Here is a 24,003-nt window from a genome sequence, read left to right as displayed (position 1 = left end):
TGATTAATTAAAAGACTGTTGTCACATCACCATTCAAAGGCCACTACAGATATGTCAACACCTCCAATGCTGGATATTATTTTGAACACAACTAAAATTTAATTAGAACTTTGTTCATTAGGACAGGTGATAGAACTATTTGGACTATTATTGGATTTAATTTGCATTACTGTAAGTTCTTTTTAAATTTTCACTTTGTATTCTAAGGAAATAAAATATTTGTTGAATTTTACAATTTTGTTCTTTTTTATTACTTAGATTAAGACCACAGAGTCAAAATACCTGGAGGTCAAAGGCACACTAGCTGGTAAATGTGTATACAAAGCTTTGCATCACTGCATCTCCCAGATACCTGCATTTGTTCCTTTTTAGATGTGATCAAAATATACCAGACACCAATGGTACATCTGAGGATTTCATGGTCTTTAGTGCAGATCAAGATTCTGTACAAATGGAATGAAGCATGCGTACAAGTTTCTTTTCTACTGCCATGTAATCAAGATAAAAAATAAGTAAAAAAACAATAATTATGCAACTGTCAATATGCTTTATTATGAATGGTTTTGAGTATTAGGAATGCAATATCACATCAAAATATTATTCCTGTCAAAACAAACCAATCTAAATATTCTGTTCAAAGATCAAATACATTATTTTGTAAATTTCCATTCATTCCCATTATTTTGCTGAAAGACAAATACTTATATAAATAAACATAATATTGAATAGCAACTTCAAACACAAACCATAAACTGGAAGGAATTTGATTCTTTTTATCATTTTCGACAAACATGTTACTCCACCCTGACAATTAACTCTTTACCTTTTGCAAGTACTAAGTGATCCCAATAAAGCCTGCTAATCTGCCTGTCTTCTAGCAGCAGTTTGTATGCTAAACCCCAGAGCACCATAATGGCTACCTGGGAGCTACATGAATTAGTGCACATTATGTCTATATTTTCTATACCAATCTTGTCCCATGCACACTATGTAATTTAATGAGAAATAACATTTTTAACACTCTCCAAAGTTTATTCTGGAATTTGCTTTGTAATGAAAATGACATGTAGTCCATGAAATGCCTTCATTTTTACAATCATATTAGGTGACCACTTCAGATCAAGCTTCTCAAAACTTTGTTTTCTGGCATCTCAGTTCATTTCAACTACCAATGACTGTAATATCTTTGTAGGAAAAAAAAACTAAAATGAAATCTATCTCCCTTGCATTTTAATCGAAGTGAAATGTTGGCCCTGAATCTGCTGTGCTGGCCACATGTACTGGACCCATGTGTTCCAACAATACAAGATCATCACATGATTCATCCTCAGATTCAGATAAATCTGAAATGCCTGGTGTCAAAACGGGACTTGTACTAATGACTGATTTCACGACTTATACTAATGACTGATTTCAGGACTTATACTAATGTCTGATCCTTCATCTTGAATCAGATCATTAAAGTCAATGTAATTTGTATTGTCATCATTTTCCAATTATTCAAAATGTTCCAAGAATTGTCTCAATACATGAATGTTGCCATGTTGTTTCACTTTCACAAATGACCTTGCTTTCAATGCAAATTCCTGCTTATGGGCTGTAAAACTACTCATAGAACACTTTCATCATTTTATGTAAAGACTATTTTCACTTGCTAAAAATTGTTAAAAAGACGATTTTTGCAATTTCATCCAATGCAAAGCTTTAATATGAAACATCGATATGCATCTCTCGGGTTTCCCAACCTTGGCTGGAAATGGATGTATGAGTCAACAGGGACAGAGAGTAATGTTAGCAATTTGTACATGCATCTCTGAGGATATAAGACTATTTTTAGTGTTGCATATATGCATTAGCAGAAAGTAAAGAATTAATGTCATACTGCAACACTAGTATTTCACAGATTGAACTAAAGATTCAAAGTGAAAAAAAAAACGAATTTTGGTCAGGATTGTGAAACAGAAGTCACTTATATTTAAAGATTGGAATTTAGACTTAAGAGAAGAAGATTTGAAAAGAAAAACAGTTTGTTCAATATAAGTAGCAAAATGAGAGCTTGAAATGTACACAAACGAGGATAAGCTTGTAATTTGTCCAAAAGCAGAGCCAGAAGGCTAAAATCTAAAATCTTGGCATGCTAAGCAAAGTTTAAAAGTTACATGATTGTAAAACCCTGCATATCAAAATGTTCCAAGTGCAACCAATAAAAATATAATTAACAACTTGTTCCTTGTACAATATTTATATAACAATCAAATCATATAAATATATGTCTAATAACATGACAAATTTCATTGGTCTATCTTTAATGGTTTTTGATAATCCATGCTATGGTCCCTGTAAAAAAAAGTCCAATTACAAAAAGTTTAAAAAAATATATAAATATACAATTTGCCATAATATTCTGAGACTCTATTCAGAATACATTAATATAAATAGAAATTTGTTTACCAAGTTTCATATGTCTACTTAAGTTGATTTTGCTCAATCATGCTCAAAAAGCTTTGTAAACAAAATTCCATACCCAAATATTTTTATGCACTGTAAGTACAAAACTGAAAAACAGCTGAAAAGGTCTGAAAATCTAATCAACTTATCTACATATTGATACCAATAAGTGTGCCAAATTTTATTTGTCAGCCGGAAGCAATTTTTGCTGTATCACACATACAAGGATTTGTTCCAAAACATCCATATCCCCCCAAAAAGATAAAATCAGTACAAAGAACCCAAAAGACAAAAAGAAGGAAAAATTGTTTAAATGACTGTAAATCTAATTGGGTAATCTAAATATTACAATGATTAAGCCTATTAAATTTAATTTGTATACCTCAAGTCATATTTGCTTTGGCTGTGTTGGCAAATGTTTTAAATTCTATAAAACTGTATTAAAAAGATTTTATAATGATCTGAAAATCTAATACAACAAATGATATTGTCAAATTTCATTTAGCTATCTTATAAGCAACACAACAAATAAGGTTATATCCAAATTTTATTTAGCTATCCTTTAATCTAATACAACAAATAAGGATATATCCAAATTTTATTTAGCTATCCTTTAATCTAATACAACAAATAAGGATATATCCAAATTTTATATAGCTATCCTTTAATCTCATACAACAAATAAGGATATATCCAAATTTTATTTAGCTATCCTTCAATCTAATAGAACAAATAAGGTTATATCCAAATTTTATATAGCTATCCTTTAATCTAATACAACAAATAAGGATACTGCTAAATTTCAATTAGCTATGTTAAATAATCTCTTCTTAAAAGTGCTTGCACATTTTTTCTAAAAATGTTTACGTCGAAAGTCTTCAAGACTTTGAAAACAAAAATTTTTAAAACAAAGGCATAGTCAACAAAATCTAATCTGATCTTGTGATATACGCATGAAATCTCATTGTCAAATTTTATCTGGTTTCACTCCTCAGTTCTGAGCTATCTTGTTTTGAAGACAGGGTGACTGATGGATGGCAAGAAAACAATATGTTTCCCTCCCTCATGTACAGGTATTGAGACATAATCACCTGCATAAAGTTAGAGTTTCTTAAACAATGACAACAGTTACATAAATGATGAACTATCACAGATAATAAAAATGTACATCAAAATAATACATAAAACAGTTGCTAGATGGTATGAGACATTTAAAAATCTATTTGTTCAATACAAATTAGGAAAACCACATGCACATTAAACCAGTATGTATATGGTACAAGCATACACAAGTGCAGACACACCATAATATAAACTTCTGTAGAAGTAAAATGACAGAGTAAATTAAATATAAAACACACAGTGATAAAATGTCCTTTGTACAAATAGGACATGTTTAAAATATACCAAGGTCAAATTCTAAGTAGTAAGGGTATTTATTAAATACAAAACAGTACAAAAATCATCAATCACAGCTAGAACTTTACCATTAATAAAATCAATCTCTAAAAATATAAATAATCACCAAGACTACATCATAAATCTGTCAGGTGGTAAATAGTAATGCTATAAAACCCAATTTAATTGGTCAGATACATTATCTAAGACCCTCTTTCATTGGGCAGATATTGGACCAATAGCAACAGGTGTTTTCCCTGTATTAAATGCAAGCCATCCATAAAATTTGTCAAGGTTAAAGGCATAGCAAGAAAATTATTTTCTGGAAACCGTTTTTGTTCTTTCAGTCTTGGTGACTTGACCTCTGACATAATGACCACAAAAAATATGATAGGAGCTTTTCTTGTCTCAAAATAAAAGCCATCCAAAAATTTGGTCATGGTGTGTGGCATATTACCAGTATTTGTTAGGGAAAACATTGGGCATTCTTCGAGTCCTAGTGTCTTTGAATTTGACCTTCCAAACCTCAATTATTGTGTATCCTCCTTGTCTCAAATAAAAACCATTTATTATAAAGTTTAGCCAAGGCATGTGGTAGAGTATTCAAGAAGCTTTCAGGAAATAATCGTTTTCCTTCTTTCTATAACCCTAGCTTGGACTTTATGACCCCCAAACTGAAATGTTTCTTCCTTAATGCACCAAATACAAGATTCTTTTTTAAATTTTTCATAATGACGGATGGCAGAGAACTAAATTTATTGCATAGAAATGAAATAGTGACGAGATGGATAGGCTGATGGTTTGAAAGAGAATAAAATAATATACAAAACTGACAACTGGTATAAGCCATTAAAAAATAATGAACCTGAAACCTTGACCTATAATTTAATCAACATGGTTAATACAAAGAGTTTCAATAATGGCAAACATAAAACTCTACAAATGGAAGGCTCAGTAAATCTGGCATTGATTTAATTTAGCATATCAAATAAGACCGATTAATATATATATATATATATCTATATCTATATATATATATATATATATATATATATATAATATCCAACCTTATGCGGGCCAAATAATTTATGAAATGTTTGAGATAATCTGGACTAAAGGATAATCAAGATGGTATTTGTATATCTATTATTAAGGGGGATAGTATTGGTTTGAAACAACCAAGGGTTTAGATACTCCAGACAACTGTACATGGAAAGAGTTAAATTTCTTAAAAGAAAACAATTTCAGAAGATAGGTATTTAACAACCCCACCCCCATCCCATTGAGAGGCCACCATTTTTGTCAGCCAAAATGTTTTAAAAATTTATAATAAAATGGTAAAAGTGCCTGCAAATCTAATCAGTGTATCTACATATTAATACAAATAATTCATTTTTATTAGTACAAATTTAAACTGCAGAAGGGTGGCATCATAAGTGGGCTGACCTTGCTACTTTGCAGTTCTACTCCTAAATAACATATTTAGTTTTCCCTTAAACAAACTTGATAATCTCGGGAATTTCAGAAATAGAGAACATGGCTATTATTTCCATTTTAAATGGGTTGTCAGTTTTCACTTTCATAATGGTTTTCAAAAGGGTTGTCAGTTTTCACTTTCATAAGTTTTCAAAAGGGTTGTCAGTTTTCACTTTCATAATGGTTTTCAAAAGGGTTGTCAGTTTTCACTTTCATAATGGTTTTCAAAAGGGTTGTCAGTTTTCACTTTCATAATGGTTTTCAAAGTTTTGTCAGTTTTCACTTTCATAATGGTTTTCAGTTTAATAACAAAGGAAATACTTTGTCTTACCTTTATTCAGAAATCAGAAGGAGAAGAAAAAGAAAACAAACTGGTTAGTATATACTGGACATGCAATGCAAACACAATTTGTACAAAATTAATTATTGCTTTGGAAAAAAATACTTGAAAAATGTTAAAATTCACTCAGCCATTATCATAGCATATTATATGCAAAATACAATGAATCCCCTCTTGATTGGTCCTTAAAGAGAAAGGACATACCCTGACGAAAGGCGACCTTGGCCACTATAAAAATATTCTATTTTTACTACATGGTTCCCTCTAGTGCAAGGCCAAACTCATCACTGCAGAAGTAGTGGTCTCTTAAAAGGGAAATTACTTGTTAGACCTTTTTCAGATAAGAGTATTCAATAATAATGTAAATACATGCAGCTAACCAAACATCATATTACGAAAAAGGAACACCAACTCATATCATCTGCAAAGCAGGCATAAAGAAACTGAAAGTAAATGATGAAAAAACCAAGTACAAGTGCATGACTCTATCTACCCATCTAACCAGTTTTGTCAATGCTTATACAAAAAAAATCTCTTCTTTTTTCCCAATGGAAACATCACAAAAGGAAAGCTGGATTCATGCATGATTTTTATAACAGTGCAAAGTCTATGAAATTGAAGAAAAATATTATTTTGCTATGAGACAGGAGTTGGACATTCTCTCAAATACTGTTGTTAGCACTCTTCTAAATAATTGAATGCTTGCAATGACTTTGATTCAGCCATTATGATGCACATTAGTTCTGGAAGATGAAAGTCAATAGACTGATATACAAATAATCTCCAAGCTACCTAAATTCTGTGCTTCATTATTAGCCAAACTGTAATTAAAGATCTACAAACAGTTGTGCATAGATATGTCACTTACTTAAGAGTGGTCAAGTAAATTTTCAAATCACATGCCTGATTGGGTCAGTGCTGATTCAGGCCAAATTTGTTTTCTCTTCAACTGATAGATTGTTCTGTGAAAGCCCTTGCTTTCTATTGGAAGTTAGTTTCAAATTTATTTTGAGCAAACACATACAAGAACAGACCAATCTGAATTTTTAATTACTTTACAAACAGTGTTATAAAGGTCAAAAAATAAGTTCTGGAAAACAGCCTTTCATACAATTGAAATTAGGTTGTTAACATTGTCAACTTAAATATTTCTATAACACACAGTTGAGAAATAGCTTCTTCTGGATGATCAAAAGTTGTTCAAATTTGCCTGACAGGGTACGTGGTTTTTTCCCCACAGATTTGTCAATCCCTGGCTTCCTGACATTAGTACATTAGTCAAAATACATCTTGAACTCTATATTCACAAAATCAAAATGCATGAATTTATTTTATTTGTTGGGTAAAAATTTTCAATGAATTTTTACTGCTACGCATAATGTTTCTTTTTTAAATTAAAACAAAATGACACCCAGACAAAAAAGAATGCACAGTAAATATTCCAGTGATCCAATTCACTGCAAGGTGCTATGATGCAAGATACTCTATCACAATGCCAGGTTCTCTAGTGCATTACTCAGGTTCATCACATCCTCCAAACTGTCCAGGCTCAGCTTCCTCTCCAGACAATGGAAGAAAAACTCAGGGGCCTGTAAGTTCAAAATGAAAATGTATGACCTTTGCAAAAGGGACTATAAGAACATTAGGTGAACACAGGTAAACATGAATGTAATGCACACACAATAAACCAAGCAAATGATTGCAGATTTTTAAAATTGTATCATGTAGAAAGGACTGTATTCAAGTCCATCAATATTATATAATGGGAATCACACAGTGAACTAGTACGCAGTCTATCTGACACCCTTACAAACCTCATGGTTCATTCTGAGAGTTAATATATTTAAGTTTTCTTTGCTTTAATAATTTTTGATCATTGATTAACATTGTAAAATTGGTGCATATATTCATATACTGGGCCAAACCTGTAAATTAAAAGTTAAGCTCAAATAAAAAAGGTTTAGATGCATTTCACAATTTCTGAATTACTAGGAGCGTAGGATAAGAATGCAGCCACTAGACTGTCAATATTTTAAATTTCCACATTTGTAAACAGTGATAACTGAATGGTAATCAGTTTTGTTCGTAAATGTTAGATTCAAGAATATCAACTATTTCTTCTATACCTTAAACAACACTTTTACCGACATATAAACCCTATTTCACCCCCTAACCCACAGCAGCAACTCTGATGGCATACAAATTTTACCCTGGTAGCCATTTTCTTCAGGAAAACTAGCTGTTCACCAGTCAAGCTCTTTAGTTTCTTCAGCCTGGTTCTATAAAATAAATTAGTTCGATAAGGTTCAATATAGTATATATGTATATGTGCTGTTTTGATTTTCTATACATGTTCGACCTAAAAATGAATTTGGTTTGCTAGAACTAGACTATTGTGTACAGTCATACCCATGTGCTTTTCAATATACACCTCTCCCTTGATAACTCCTGCATGACAAAAACACAGACTGCAACATAATTAAGGATGTGAGTTACTGAGGGACTCTGATAAATGAGGAAAGAAATGGACATCAACAGTGAGAAGGGGGTGGGTGGGATGCAGGTTAAGTGGCTGAATACTTGTTTAATAAACACATTGGAAATATTTGTCAATGAATATTTGTTTCTAATGAAGTTCTTCACTTTCTCATATAAATTACCTTTATTTTCAGTACACCAAAGACTTTTAAAAGAATCGTTGAAAATGTTACTCTAGGTTGTTTCAACACACGTGTACCAGCAAAAATATTGTGTATTACATCACTACTTTATGCAAGTGAATATGGATACATTCTAATGTTACTGTAGATTCAGAATATAACAAGATTCTTTATTTATAAGAAGAGTGAAATTTAATTAGTGAAACGTCAATAAAAGATTTTTTAAAAATTATTTTATTAATAAAATACTGATTTAGTGATTTATTTACATATTATAGCCAGATTTTATGCTCATCTTGAGCCAGCCTCTGTGTGCCAATTTTGGAGTTTTAAGTTCATAATTAGCTTTGAAACTTCTCACTAATGAACAATATCTGTGAAACAAAACTAACCATTATGCTGATGGTATTTGCATCCCTTTAACTTTATTATTCTACCTGATAACTTGATATGATACAAAAAAACACAACTAATTAATGAGAAAATTGAATGCAACCATACACTTCTATAAGTTAGAGATCAAAGTACAGTCGGTACTTAATTAGGTTCTCATGAAAATATTAGCAGGCATCGCTGTGACCAAGACCAAATAAAAAGATAAAGCTGCAACATGAATTTCACTTGACAAAACTTATTTAAATAGAATTTACTTCTTAATTTAAAAGTATTGCCACCAGTAGGCATTACTGACATTTTATTTGATCAATATTTCATCAAATATCATTTAAAGTTTACTAAGAACTGTTTTCTTCCCAAAGAAAATTTAAGCAAACATATGACTTTTGTTAAAAGTTACAAATTTCATCATTTTTAATCAAATTTATGGGCACTGTTTTCAATGATAAAACAAGTGATATAGCAAGGATTAATTTCCCAATTTTGATCACAATTGTATTCACTTTCAGCAAATAGGGTACTATTTTTGAGATATTTTTTAAAAGAAAAAAATCAGAACCAAACCTACCTGTGTTATACATGGGTTTGCGAGTAACCCAAACATACTATAACAAGGGAGCAGCGAACAATGGCAAAATATTCAAAGAGAATTCAATCAAAAGTAACGAAATAAAGAAATCAATTAATATGTCTGAAACTATATTTTAAACAGATTTCATTATAGATAAATTCTGTGTTTAACTAACTTCATTGTAATGTTTTCATTGTAATGTTTTATTTAATGGAAAAAAATCAAAATAAACAGAAATTTGTCACCAAAGCAACTTAATGACTGAATTATTGTAGCCTGGGCTTGAGAAACAATAACACACCAATTTTGTTACAATGCATTATACACTTTCATTAAGTTTTTCATGAGTAAACAATCTTCTTATTTTATCTGAACAAAAAGGTAATAAATAACTATTCATTTAAAAGAATTCAGTTTAAGACATCTAAACAAATTGTTCATTGGCCTATATAAATACTGTCTGATCCTGAAGTTTTGGATCTGTAACACTTTTCTTGTAGTAAAAGATGTGTTAAATATAAATTTAAGAAAACAATAAGTGAAAAATTCTACTGACGGGTCAAGCTGACTTTTTCTCAGCCACTGATCAATTTCCTGTTCGGTCAAACTTCCAGCAACAGGTGGAGGAAGTATCGGAGGCATCTGAATTTCTGATCTTCGTTGATGTAGTTCCGGTTTATCTTTCAGCTTCATATTGTCATATTTTGGCTTTAAGAAGGCAAGATTATTTATGTAAATAATATAAACAAAATAATAATAATGCAAATCTGACTGTCTACCAGTCCAATGCAAATAAAATTCAATTACTACAATGTTATTAAATGTATTGTCTTATGTGTGATGTGGGACAAGTATTGCTTTAGCCTTCAAAAATATATCCAAGTATATACTTAATTACACTGAAAAATGTAAGCAAGCTTAATTAGCCTGGACAGTTTGGAGGATAGTTTTAAGGTTCATGAAGCATCAAAAGTAGGACACGCTAACCTATATTTGATACAGGAATGTCATAAAGTCAAATAACTCTACCACAGTAAGCAAGTATTGGAAATGTTACATTACACTTCATCAAAGGATAGAGAGGATATAAAAGCATTATCCCTGTAATACTCAAGCATGGAACTTATCTCATTGCATGGTTCCCACACTTTTCTAAATATAAATTTCCAGGTCTTTTCCAGGTTTTTTCCAGGATGAAATTAAATTTTTCAAGGTTAACATGTGACCATTATTGAATGGAAATAAAGAACAATTTGGATTATAAAACATGTATTTTTCAAATCTGAAGATGTTTCTCTTTCAAGACTCTCCAAAACATATATGTCAGAAAAGATAATCATGTACAAAACCACAAAATGAGCCACACGAAACAAATTTGACTATATTCGTATAAAATGGCATTTAAAGCTATAGCAGTGTACAGAATACACTTGGATTCGGCCAATGTGGGTATGTGAGAAAGCTTGCCAGTAGCTTCTCGAGGGTCGGTGGTTCTTTCCGGGGTTTTCCCGGGTTCTTCCTCCACCATTAATACTGGCCGCCATGTATAGCCTATCGTGTGCTGAAAAATGGCGTTAAACCCTACAACAACAACAACTACAGAATACAAATTGTAACTTTACTTTGCTGACCTGCATTATGTTGCTACATGGAAACAACATAATGAGCATGAACTATTTTGTTTCCTTTCAAACCTTTAATTCCAAAGAATTCTAGAGCAATATGTGTGCATGTTATACACAGTAAACATTTCCTATCACAGTATGAAAAAACCTCAATAAAAGCAAAGTTTTAGAATCTTATCTTGTTACAAAAGAAGTTTAACCCTGAGATTATGAGTGCCAATAAAACCTCAAACAAGATTTTTCAACTAACCTAAACATCTTAAGACAATTTGGTTAAAAATTCCATCATTTAAAGACATTTACAAAAGTGATGACTTAAATTTTGACAAAAGACCTTCAAAATTATATATTGTTGTATAAACATGGACTGAATTTTCTGTAAAATCAAGATGTCTTCATGTAGTTCAATAAACCAGTCCCCAAACCTGTATTGATACATGGGCTCTGATCGTTTCTTTATAATAAAAGGGATGACAATTCCCATTTCTCCTGCATTCCATTTAAGATCTGAAACCAATGCTTCAAGCTACATGTCACTGTGTAATAGTTTCACACCAGCTCAGAGATTCAAAATTTTTCTAATCTGGGTTTCTGCTGAATATTCCAACCACATTTTTCACATTTTGAATGTAGTGTGGTTTCAGAGCAATTACATAACAAAACATTGGAATCTGCCACCACCGAAAGATAGCTTACCAGCAGGCCAAGCAAATTTAAACTAGGTTATATCGACTTATACCTGCATGAAATCGACTGAAAAATTATTTATTTTCTCAAAAATGGCAAGTATATTAATCGTTATGTCTTTAATCCACTGACAGACTATAGGAAACTTAGCATAGATGAAACCTGACCCGGTACTCGCCATTTGTGTTAATAGTCACATGACTTCACAAATCTCAAACAACGACATCGTAAGTCCAATATGCACATAATATCAACAACCAACTCTTTTTCAATGTTGTTGTACAATGTTTCAGTTATATTAAATGAAAGTCAGAAAAAAACCAGAAAGAACATATAGTTCTCAACATATTTATTTCAAGAACAACTACAAGAAACTTAGCCAGTCTGATTCATCAAGCAGAGTAGTCTGGTTCCCTGCTTCATATGCTCCCTACGTGAGAGCACATGTTAACGTGGTAGTCACGTGATACAACAAAACTCCGAAGTTGGTGTCGGAATAAATATAAAGAATTTTGTGCTCTTTCGGTTTTTTATTATTATTACAACCAGTATATGACTTTTATTTTTTAAAAATTCTACAATATTTGAAAGTGACGGCTGTGAGATTCTGTGTGATCGTGCGACATGCTGTCGAAATTGCTATAGTCTTAATATACCTCCTCATTTGTTTCTACCCCCCCAACTGATTTAAAAACTGGTAATCTTTAATGTGATAAAAAGTGCACTGACCTTAGTCAATTCATTAATTTATAATTTCTAACTTGACTGTGAGTAGAATGGCCCTAACATTGTTATCATCTGCGCATTTCCTGCTTTACAGAAGTTTTCAATATAATAGACGGACATACTCGAGATCCATTTCCAGTTCCTGGACAAGTCCATTTTCAGCAAAGGGGTGTGTGCATGACTACAAATGTACATGCATATGTCATGTGCTTCCGATATTGACAATGTCTGTGCAAGCAAAGGAAAAGAATGACAACAAATTTGCCTTTCACGTGGATTTAATAAGCAGTTTAATTTCTATGTACATGTGTGCAAAGTGATATAATTTCAAACTTTCAATGTTATTGTAATGTATGGAATTATCCAGCAGTTACCAAACAGGATGAACTATGTCATTAAGTTGTCTGATGGAAATAAACTAGCCCATAGTGTATGCAATATGGCACTGTGTTTGTATGGAAAGTCCATTAAGCATGAAAGATGCTGGGGATGTCAGTATTAATGCCATTCTGGTCACAGTCAGGTTAAAAATTATAAATCAGTGATTCAATTGACTTAGTTCTGTGCACTTTTTATCACACTAAACGTTTGCATTATTGAAATCAGTAGGGGGGTACAAACAAACAGGGATATATATTCAGACATAGTACTAGCTCAGATTTTATCAATGCATTAGTTTCATCATCTTTCAGCAGATTAAAGACATAATGATTTTAATACTCTTGCAATTTCTGAGAAAATAAATAATTTTCATATCGGTTTCATGCAGATATAACTCGATTTAACAACGTTTAAGTTTGCATGCCCATCCGCTAAGTGGCTATGCTTTAACGCCACCATGTTGGCCTCTTGTGATGCTAGACTGGTTTTCATACCTTCCATAAAAAAATAATAGGGATATCGAGCTGTCTGTGAAACAACAAGTCCGGTGAATCTAATCCACTAAGTATTTGGATTGTCTCAACAAATATATGGCAAGCACCCAAATGATCCAGACTACAACCTCCTAATATTCTGGTCAAAACTCGATAAATTTAACTCACGATCAGTTCAGTTACAACTCAATTACGAAATTGTTTTGGGCATCATGTTGTGGAGGAATATTCCTGGGGTTTTCCTGACTTTTGTCAATATTTGCAAAATTCAAGGACTTTTCAAGGTTGGGAAAAAAATTATCATTTCTCCCAACTTTTTCCCGATTTTCCAGTAGTGTGGGAACCCTGCCACTGGCAATCATCTGTACCATTACAAAGTGCATCTTAAGGTGTTCCCTTTATAAAGTCTGATGGATTCTGGGCTTTAACAAACAAAGATGTAATGTCAAATGCAATTTTGGGACAGTTAATTAAGTGGTAAATGATGTAACAGTGATCTAAATTTGACAACTTACAGTAGTACATCTGGAGATGCATCCATGACAAAGTTTAACGAGTCTAAATTTAATAGGGTCTATGATATGAATGATGTTATGAACAAACAATCAAATAAACAAAGTAGCCAAGAAACTAATAATCAATGAGCAACTATTTGTCTACAAAAGAGGGCACAGCAACTCTGCATAGCCAATCTAATGACAATTGCCTACTGAAAGAGTTAAAATGCACAACAACAAAAGAACACCAAGTGGACCAGAGATCACTCACCTGGCTGACACTGGAATAGTTCAATCAGTGGATTGTACATCCTTGCTTAGCCAACCACTTCAAACTAGCTTATAAATTTAAAAAAAATAAAGCTAACTTGCCAGCAAGTTTGATGAGCTGAAACTTGATACCCACCTAAAATTTTCTGCATATATAGTTGAACATACCAGAGTATATAAAGACAGCCACAGAAAAATTAAGTAAAAATTGCTACACAGTAGGTTGAAAAGCCAAAAATAAAAAAATAAAAAATTGGTTAGCTAAGCACTAAATGAAGCAGCCTAGGTCAGCCAGAAATGCATTAATAACGTCCTGATCATGTGCAAAGTACATGAAATGGCAACCTTGTAACAGCACAATGAAGCTCGACTAACCTCTGAAAATTAGTCGTTTTTTGGGCCTAGGAACCTCTATAGGAATTTTAGTTAAATACAAAAAATGCCAAATGAGCTATTACGTGTGTACAAATGAGCTCTTCAGTTCTGAGAGAAAGTAGCTGGGAAGGATCCTGACACATGCATGGCTTGCATAAAAAGCTGCAAGAAACCAGTAAAAAAAACATTAAGAACTCACAACAAATTACCAATGTCTAGGAAATAAGATCTTCAAAGGAAATGCAGCATCCTCTTGTGAGTTGTAACTGTTTTCTTTCCTCTGTACTATCTACAGAGGAAGTGGCTGTAGGCACTGAGTTGGACATTTTGCAAAATTTTTAAATAAATGTGAAAGGTTCAAGGCTGAGGGTTAAAGCCAGGTTAAAGGTCATATAACATACAATTATTAAAATGGCATAAATAAATGTAATAAATTAGACTGGGACATCTTCAATAAATATTTAGGCATAGGCAATAGATATTTGAACATTGCCAATAAATGTCAGACATTTTGGGATATAGAATTCATATTTAAATGTTAAATTTTTAAATACTGAATTTTAGAAAGAGTTGATCTAGCTTCCCTCAATTTCAAAATTTGAGTAAACTTAAAATGATTGCTAGTAGGCTGCACAAGGCTATGTTAAACATACAATTTACACTAATATAGATAAAACTGCCAGTGTTTCAGCTGGTATCATTGCAACATCTCATATAAACAAGGCTTTGCTAAAACGTACACTAATATAGATAAAATTGCTATTGTTTCAGCTCGTACCATTACAACATCCCATATAAAAGGCTTTGTTAACCATACAATTTACACTAATATAGATAAAATTGCTATTGTTTAGCTGGTATCGTTGCAAGTACGTCCTATATAAACATAACGGTAAAAAAATTCTTTCATTCAAAAAATGTAACATGAAGTACAGTATATCCCACATCTCTGCAAGATATTCAAAGACAATGGATCTGCAGTAATGGATTCAGGAACAAATTGACATTGAAAAGACATGAAACACTTTGCTCCCTGCTAAACTAAAGCATTCTGAGGAAAAACATTTTGATGTACTTCTGATCTATGTACTTTTCTGGATTTTGTACTCATGATTGCACCTGTGGCCTTGACCTGGGATATTTATAGATTTTGTCTATAGATTTATAGATAATTCCCTTCACCCCTATTTTCTAACAAAACTGCATCCAAATTTCAAAGTAAAACTTACATTGTTTGGGAGTTGGTCTATGGCATTACACAGTTTCTCCAAAATGTTATCAAATTCAAAATTTCCAGCAAATTCAAAGTACAGTTTTGGACCAAGAAGAATTCCAAGCCAGCCATCTGGGCTGTATCCATTCTGCATCTTCAATGGAATGATCTCCTTCTTCAGGTGAAATGCATATTCTGCCTCTGTAACAAGAGATTTAAGCACAGTGTTTAACAGGACATAAAAACCAATGGACATATAAAAAAGTACTTTAACAAATCTCAGATACGAGTGAAAATACATTGTTATTTGAGCATGAGTTGAATCAAAAGAAACTTCACTAATCTTTAAGGAGTTTCATTTCAAGGAAATGTGCATTGCAGAAAAACCAACAGTAAATCACTTAAAGTTCATGAGGTTTATTTTTTTAAATTTAATTTACAAAAAGTTTCAATTACAATGAGATCTTCTTTAATATGAAGGTCTTTCACCATTTTATGATCATGAAATGTAAGTGATTTACAGTGCAAACAATTACAGCAAACTGCAACTCACCTCACCACCCATGTCTGAAAGAGTTCTGTTGTCACCTATAAGAAAGTGCTTCACAACTGATATAAAATAACTGTTCATCAACAGAAAAGAAAAGAAAAATCATGTTTTCTGGAGAACCTGTTGTCTCACCTGATTTAATATTGTGGATCCCTCCTATATTTACCTCACAAATGCTTAAAAATAAAACGTAAACATAATTTTAATGTGAATGATGGTACTATTGCTGCCAGAAAAAAATTACAAAATATGACTGACCATTCTTAAATGGATAATAGTGTTTATACTGTTGGATATTACCAAAGGAAAACTGGACATGTTTGTGAGCTGCAAGTACTTCAGATGAAACCACAATATCCAACAGAAAAAGCAATATTATTTATTATATACCCTTGTTTAGTTGAAGATAATGTGTATTTAAATTGTTTTTCATGAAATGAAAATGAATGCAAGAATTCTTGGAAAGAGATCTTTTAATTATTTTTATGATGAAATGGTACATAAATGCATAGCATGACACGACATGATTCTACATACTGTTTCATTTTAATGCTGGAATGGTACATAAATACATTGCATGACACGACATGATTTTAGATATTGATTCATTTTTATGATGGAATGGTACATAAATACATAGCATGACACGACATGATTTTACTTTGTTTCATTTTTATGATGGAATGTTACATAAATACACAGCATGATGCAACATGATTTTACAAGCTGTTTCATTTTTATGATGGAATGGTACATAATTACACAGCATGACACGACATGATTTTACTTACTGTTTCATTTTTATGATGGAATGTTACATAAATACACAGCATGACACGACATGATTTTACTTACTGTTTCATTTTTATGATGGAATGGTTCATAATTACACAGCATGACACGACATGATTTTACTGCTTCATCATGAGATATCTGCTGCAACCTCATATTACGGTTATGCAGCAACAAACCGTAACAACAGCCATTAAGTGTGAATACAAGAACAAAATATAACGATCATCCCATGCCATAAATTTTCATAAAAGTCATGTGAGGGTATCTAGTCACATTCAATAGTTCCATGTTACATGGTGTTTCACTTGTCAATGACATTACGATTTTGTCTGATAACGCAAAAAAAAAAGAACCACCAGTATATCAGAATACAAACTTGAAACATTTTACAGTATACAGCCAATAATTGCTTTATGCTATAGATGCATTCCAGAAGTTATGGCATAAAGTGAAATTGGTGCCCATAGGATACATGTAAATTAATGAAGTTCTTGGGCAAATTATACCTCCAAATTTTCAAGTAATGATTATTTATGCATAGTTTTCAAACAAATTAATAAATATAATAATTCATAGCACTGGCGAGTCATGCACATGCATGTATGTCAGCTGCACATGAGTTGCAGAACATGGTGTCAGCAATGAGCACAAATGGTGTTAAACTGAAGCACATAAATCAACTTAGCTTGATCACCTGTACTACTAAAGCTTAATTTAAATACATAAGTACAGATATAAAAGATACGCAACTTTTAAAAGCCCTAACAAAGCACTTGAACACTACTGACACCACAAACCAGTGCTGGTGCTGCCAGAAAATTTATATTTATGAGTCACAGATGAGGGAACAACAAAAACTATAAAAACAAGAATATTATGAAGGACATATCATAAGCCAAACCTGCATTTAATAAGGCCTCAAGCGAAGCACTAGAAAGGCATGACTGAGTCTTGAACAAACTTGCCATAGATGGTTCCAGATAAGGTCTCTAGCAGACAATATTCTGACAACTTTACCTGGACAATGGTCAACCTGGCAGTTTCTCCTACATGCGGCCACCAAAATTGACCAATCTGAACGATGCACACTGAAGCAAAATAGACTTACAAATTAATAATCTATATTTAATGATACTAACATAAAGATTGATTTGCATTCTGTTTATGTATTTTTTTTGTAACAGTATCTTGAGATTCAACAATTTATTTCTATTTCCAAACACCATATAAACTCAATGGTAAATCTGTCAGCATACTATAAATATGGCTGCTGGTGACAAGATTCAGGAACTATCTACATAAAAAACATTATTTCTTATTGAACTTACTATGATTATGACCTCTAACCAATAGACACATTTCTTTTTAACTCCTAATGCAAGCCATCAAAAAAAAAATGTTTGGTCAAGGAACTTACTTTTTTTATAACAAATGTTATTCTGCACACAAATGAGATATTGTAAATGAACCACAATGACCCTGACCTTTATTCTTTTGACCCTAAAATCAACAGACCTCTTTAATACCTTAAGTACATGCTCTCTCAAAAAATTGGTAAAGGCATGTGCTCTTGAACTAAAGGTTATCATGCAAAGACACATTTTCTTCTTTCAGTCAGTGACCGTAACCTTAGACCGTTTGGCAGCAAAATCAATAAGTTTCTTTTTTACCCATCATGTAAGTAAGTCATGCACAAACATTAGTGATGGTACATTGTTCAGAATATTATTTTTTGTGCAATTTTTTTTTCAGTCACAGTCTGAGTGACCTGGACCTATGACTATTTGACCCCAATCAAAAGAATTCTTTCTCTCCTTAAGTCTAAACTATTCACAATGTTTGGTCTTAGTATTTTAATGTAGAACCAATGTTATTGAGTGGAAATTATTTTTCTTTATTCGGTCAATGACCATGGATGACCTTTCTTTCATCAAGTAGAGCTTTTTTGTAAAATCTGGCTAAGGCAAGTGCTGTAGAACTGAAGGTATCATGCTAAAAAGGAAAGGTTAATGGACAGACAGACAAATGGCAGACTGGCATAATCTGATAATATACTCCACCAAAAGGTGGGCCCATAAAAAAAGCACTGTTCAACAGTTTGGATCCAAAATCTATAAGTTGTAGTTTGAACCTGACATAGAACACAGTTCACTCTTTATCCAACAAATATTTTACTTTGATTTCTCCCATGAACCCCATTGTGATTGTTTCACAGCTTTCGTGAGGGGTGTAGAGGTGATACTGACCTTGGAAGAGACTGCCATCTCAAACAAGGAGTGTACCCTTTTCTAGCTCGACTACATTAAGCTTTAAAATTGCAAAACAAACTATACCTATGTAGGCCTTCCACCTTCTGACCTGGGAAGACTTCAGATGTCAGAAGCAATATAGACTGTTTTAAAATTATGACTGCACTTGATGTAATTCATATAGGTTCATAGTATATCAGATATTTGAATCCAATTTCATATTAGATGCATACCCAGTTATGCCAACAAAAACTGGTATGCAATGAGAGGAAATTATCAAATGTGCACAACTACAGCTTGACACATTCAATAGAATTTCCAAACCTCACACCTTCATCCATGCTAGATCTTGTCATGGCTCACCTAGTCTACAGTTCTGACTATTCTTGTATTTTTCCGTGAAGCACACAAGTACAACAAAAGCCTGCTGAACTGCTTCTGCCATGGCTTCCAGCATGTAGGTGTGCATGTGATCCACATCCAACCACACATTGTAACTATGCTCAACAAGATAATCTCTGATCTGAAATTGACAGATATTCATACAAATATATATTGCATCACACTTAAGCAAAAACAAGTAGGGCAACTGCAATGGCTAACCACTGTAAATCCCCACATTATATACAAAATATTTGTACATTAACCAAAACCACCGATACACCCACCATTTATCCCTATACGATAATCCAGGGGTCATAATGAAAGTCCTTTACATACGTGATGTGTCTTCCTGATTTGATTACATAATCTACAACTTGGCTAGATTACTTCAGTGGCCTAGTGGTTAGAGCATCTGCCTTGGATGCAGGAGGCCACTGGTTTGAATCCTGGCCAAGTCATACTAACAGCTGCCTCACTAGGCGCTCAGCATAAAGAGGTTAGTGTTAGGACTGGTTGGCCTGGTGTCAGGATAATGTGACTATGTGGGACATGATTCTACATGTCTGCGGCATGATGCCAAAGTGCTAGACATTACTATCAACTGCCACACAGAAGACATCATCGTGATATGACTGAAAAATTCTTAAAGTTACGTTATAAAATGTAAATCACACACACACACACACAACTTGGTTATAAAATAATTGAAAACATTATTATAACTGCATTTTTGGTATATCTGGCACTGCCCCTGGGTCCCCATGGACAGTAGTAAAGAAAGACATACCACATTCCAGTCACAGATGGTCACCACAAGAACAGACTGCCAACAAACTTTAGTAAAAAATCCATCCAATGTTGTGGCAATGGAGAAATGGATGGATAGATGGAGTGTATCACAATATCCTTGAAACTTTTAGAACTGAATGTAGATAATTAGCATGGTACATCATAGGAATACAGAGTACACAAAATTTGCTTGCCTTTTTAATACCTTTATATTTTATATACATTTTTCATATCTGTAAACAGGGCCGGCGCCAGACCATCTGGTGCCCTAGGCAAGGTTAAATTCTGCCCCCCCCCCCCCCGAAAATATCAATTTCAAAATTTATAAACAATAAATTTTGTAAATTTGTTTCCCAACATTTGAAAGTTTCGTATACGTGCAATTTTCACTCACTCATTTTGCTTGTTCCGGTCAGCCTGGCGTTTCGGTCAGACTGAAACTACCCGATTTTTTGTCCCTGGATGAAATAAACCAGGATAAAAAACGACCCTCAAGAAAACTGAAATTCATTTATTTATTTTTCAAAACTGTTGTTGATTTGGAGAAATGCGTCCCCTGAAATCAGCGCCCTAAGCGGCTGCCTAGTTTGCCTATATGGTAGCGCCGGCCCTGTCTGTAAAGTTTTCTTCTTATTACTCATTTGAGCAGACTATCAATTTTCATAGCTGTTATCATTTTTATCATTATAATAATTTTTCTAATTCCAAACAAAAATTCTTCTCAATGACAGGTCTCAATTCACATGATTCACAAACCCAAAATACTCAGTGCAAAAGATGCTTTATTTATTACAACAGGTCGTGTAGGAGGCACAGTCAATCTGGGTATAAACAGTATAATTTTGAATCTAGGTAAGATAGCAAGATATTTCTGCCATTGTATGTGACAATTTTTATAAATATCACTATAAATAAGCATTTAAATTTTCTTAAATGTCATTTGTTCTTGCTTTATGAACACACAATGCTGCTTTTGACTCTTTTTGTTAGTACAAAGACAGCGTAAATGTATGGATCCTTCAACTCAAACTTTGTCAAAGTGTTTTCAACAACAGCTGCAAATTATCAGTATAAAGAAATCTTTTGTGCGATGACAGTTTGCAATCTCATGGGTAGGGTGCACTTATTTCAACAAAAAGACTTTCCTCATCCTTTTACGAATAAGAAAAGTTTGTAAATCAATGACAATTCACTTTATATGTCAGAAACTTAATGTACTTGTGATGCAGGTTTTTCTACATGAAGTGAGGAGGTCCCTCAAACCCTCTACCTACTTTGGCAACTCACCCTGCAACTTTAAGTGTAATGGAAGGCCTGACACCTGGGATTATAAAAAAGTTACATGTACCAGTTTAGTTGCTGTTCTCTGATATACATGGTGTTCCATATAATAAATTGTTTATATCATCAAATGCCATGCTGTACACATGATCACAGTTTAGTTGATAAGCAATGACTGAATACTTTGGACAAGAAAGAAGGAGGGAAAGACATTAAAGGACTCAGGGTGTCAGTAAGGAAGGAAAAAGATGAAAGGACTCACAAGTGTTAGTAAAGAAGGAAAGACATTAAAGGGCTCAGAGTGTTAGTAAGGAAGGAAAGACATTAAAGGACTCAGGGTGTCAGTAAGGAAGGAAAGACATCAAAGGACTCAGAGTGTTAGTAAGGAAGGAAAAAGATGAAAGGACTCACAAGTGTTAGTAAAGAAGGAAAGACATTAAAGGGCTCAGAGTGTTAGTAAAGAAGGAAAGACATTAAAGGACTCAGAGTGTTAGTAAGGAACGAAAGACATTAAAGGACTCAGAGTGTTAGTAAGGAAGGAAAAAGATGAAAGGACTCAGAGTATTAGTAAAGAAGGAAAGACAATAAAGGACTCAGAGTGTTAGTAAGGAAGGAAAGACATTAAAGGACTCAGTGTTAGTAAGGAAAGAAAAAGATGAAAGGACTCAGAGTATTAGTAAGGAAGGAAAGACATTAAAGAACTCAGTGTGTTAGTAAGGAAGGAAAAAGATGAAACGACTCAGAGTGTTAGTAAGGAAGGAAAGACATTAAAGGACTCAGAGTGTTAGTAAAGAAGGAAAGACAATAGAGGACTCAGAGTGTTAGTAAGGAAGGAAAGACATTAAAGAACTTAGAGTGTTAGTAAGGAAGGAAAAAGATAAAAGGACTCAGAGTGTTAGTAAGAAAAAGATGAAAGGACTCAGAGAGTTAGTAAGGAAGGAAAAAGATGAAAGGACTCAGAGTATTAGTAAAGAAGGAAAGACAATAAAGGACTCAGAGTGTTAGTAAGGAAGGAAAGACATTAAAGGACTCAGTGTTAGTAAGGAAAGAAAAAGATGAAAGGACTCAGAGTATTAGTAAGGAAGGAAAGACATTAAAGAACTCAGTGTGTTAGTAAGGAAGGAAAAAGATGAAACGACTCAGAGTGTTAGTAAGGAAGGAAAGACATTAAAGGACTCAGAGTGTTAGTAAAGAAGGAAAGACAATAGAGGACTCAGAGTGTTAGTAAGGAAGGAAAGACATTAAAGAACTTAGAGTGTTAGTAAGGAAGGAAAAAGATAAAAGGACTCAGAGTGTTAGTAAGAAAAAGATGAAAGGACTCAGAGAGTTAGTAAGGAAGGAAAAAGATGAAAGGACTCAGAGTATTAGTAAAGAAGGAAAGACAATAAAGGACTCAGAGTGTTAGTAAGGAAGGAAAGACATTAAAGGACTCAGTGTTAGTAAGGAAAGAAAAAGATGAAAGGACTCAGAGTATTAGTAAGGAAGGAAAGACATTAAAGAACTCAGTGTGTTAGTAAGGAAGGAAAAAGATGAAACGACTCAGAGTGTTAGTAAGGAAGGAAAGACATTAAAGGACTCAGAGTGTTAGTAAAGAAGGAAAGACAATAGAGGACTCAGAGTGTTAGTAAGGAAGGAAAGACATTAAAGAACTTAGAGTGTTAGTAAGGAAGGAAAAAGATAAAAGGACTCAGAGTGTTAGTAAGAAAAAGATGAAAGGACTCAGAGAGTTAGTAAGGAAGGAAAAAGATGAAAGGACTCAGTGTTAGTAAGGAAGGAAAAAGATGAAAGGACTCAGTGTTAGTAAGGAAGGAAAAATATGAAAGGACTCGGAGTGTTAGTAAGGAAGGAAAGACATTAAAGAAGAGTGTTAGTAAGGAAGGAAAAAGATGAAAGGACTCAGAGTGTTAGTAAGGAAGGAAAAAGATGAAAGGACTCAGAGTGTTAGTAAGGAAGGAAAAAGATGAAAGGACTCAGAGTGTTAGTAAGGAAGGAAAGACATTAAAGAACTCAGAGTTTTAGTAAGTAAGGAAAGACATTAAAGGACTCAGAGTGTTAGTAAGGAAGGAAAGACATTAAAAGACACAGTGTTAGTAAGGAAGGAAAGACATTAAAGGATTCAGTGTTAGTAAGGAACAAAAGGCATCAAAGGACTCAGTGTTAGTAAGGAAGGAAAAAAATGAAAGGACTTGAAGTGTTAGTAAGGAAGGAAAAAGATGAAAGGACTCAGAAAGTTAGTAAGGAAGGAAAAAGATGAAAAGACTCAGAGAGTTAGTAAGGAAGGAAAAAGATGAAAGGACTCAGAGAGTTAGTAAGGAAGGAAAAAGATGAAAGGACTCAGAGAGTTAGTAAATCAAAAACAGTTTATGCAGTAAATACATTGGCTCATACATTTTGCATC

General features: G+C 33.2%; 1 protein-coding gene across 1 annotated transcript in view; it reads right to left on the bottom strand.

Annotated features, from left to right (window-relative positions):
• Positions 1-527: 527 nt before the first annotated feature.
• Positions 528-24,003, bottom strand: part of LOC149782688 (uncharacterized) — a 48,564-nt gene continuing 25,088 nt past the window's right edge. Inside the window, exons 8-12 of the mRNA XM_089934180.1 lie at positions 19,515-19,674; positions 15,574-15,758; positions 9,846-9,997; positions 7,872-7,941; positions 528-7,251 (exon numbers count right to left, since the gene is read on the bottom strand). Of these exons, the coding sequence (XP_089790306.1) occupies positions 7,150-7,251; positions 7,872-7,941; positions 9,846-9,997; positions 15,574-15,758; positions 19,515-19,674 (669 nt within the window). The 3' untranslated portion in view covers positions 528-7,149. The remainder of the gene's footprint in view (positions 7,252-7,871; positions 7,942-9,845; positions 9,998-15,573; positions 15,759-19,514; positions 19,675-24,003) is intronic.

Source organism: Sinohyriopsis cumingii, chromosome 15 (assembly GCF_028554795.1).
Source record: "Sinohyriopsis cumingii isolate HCF-2022 chromosome 15, ASM2855479v2, whole genome shotgun sequence".
NCBI lineage: Eukaryota > Metazoa > Mollusca > Bivalvia > Unionida > Unionidae > Sinohyriopsis > Sinohyriopsis cumingii.
The sequence above is the reverse complement of the archived record's forward strand: the minus strand, read 5'-3'. Positions and strand labels throughout refer to the sequence as shown.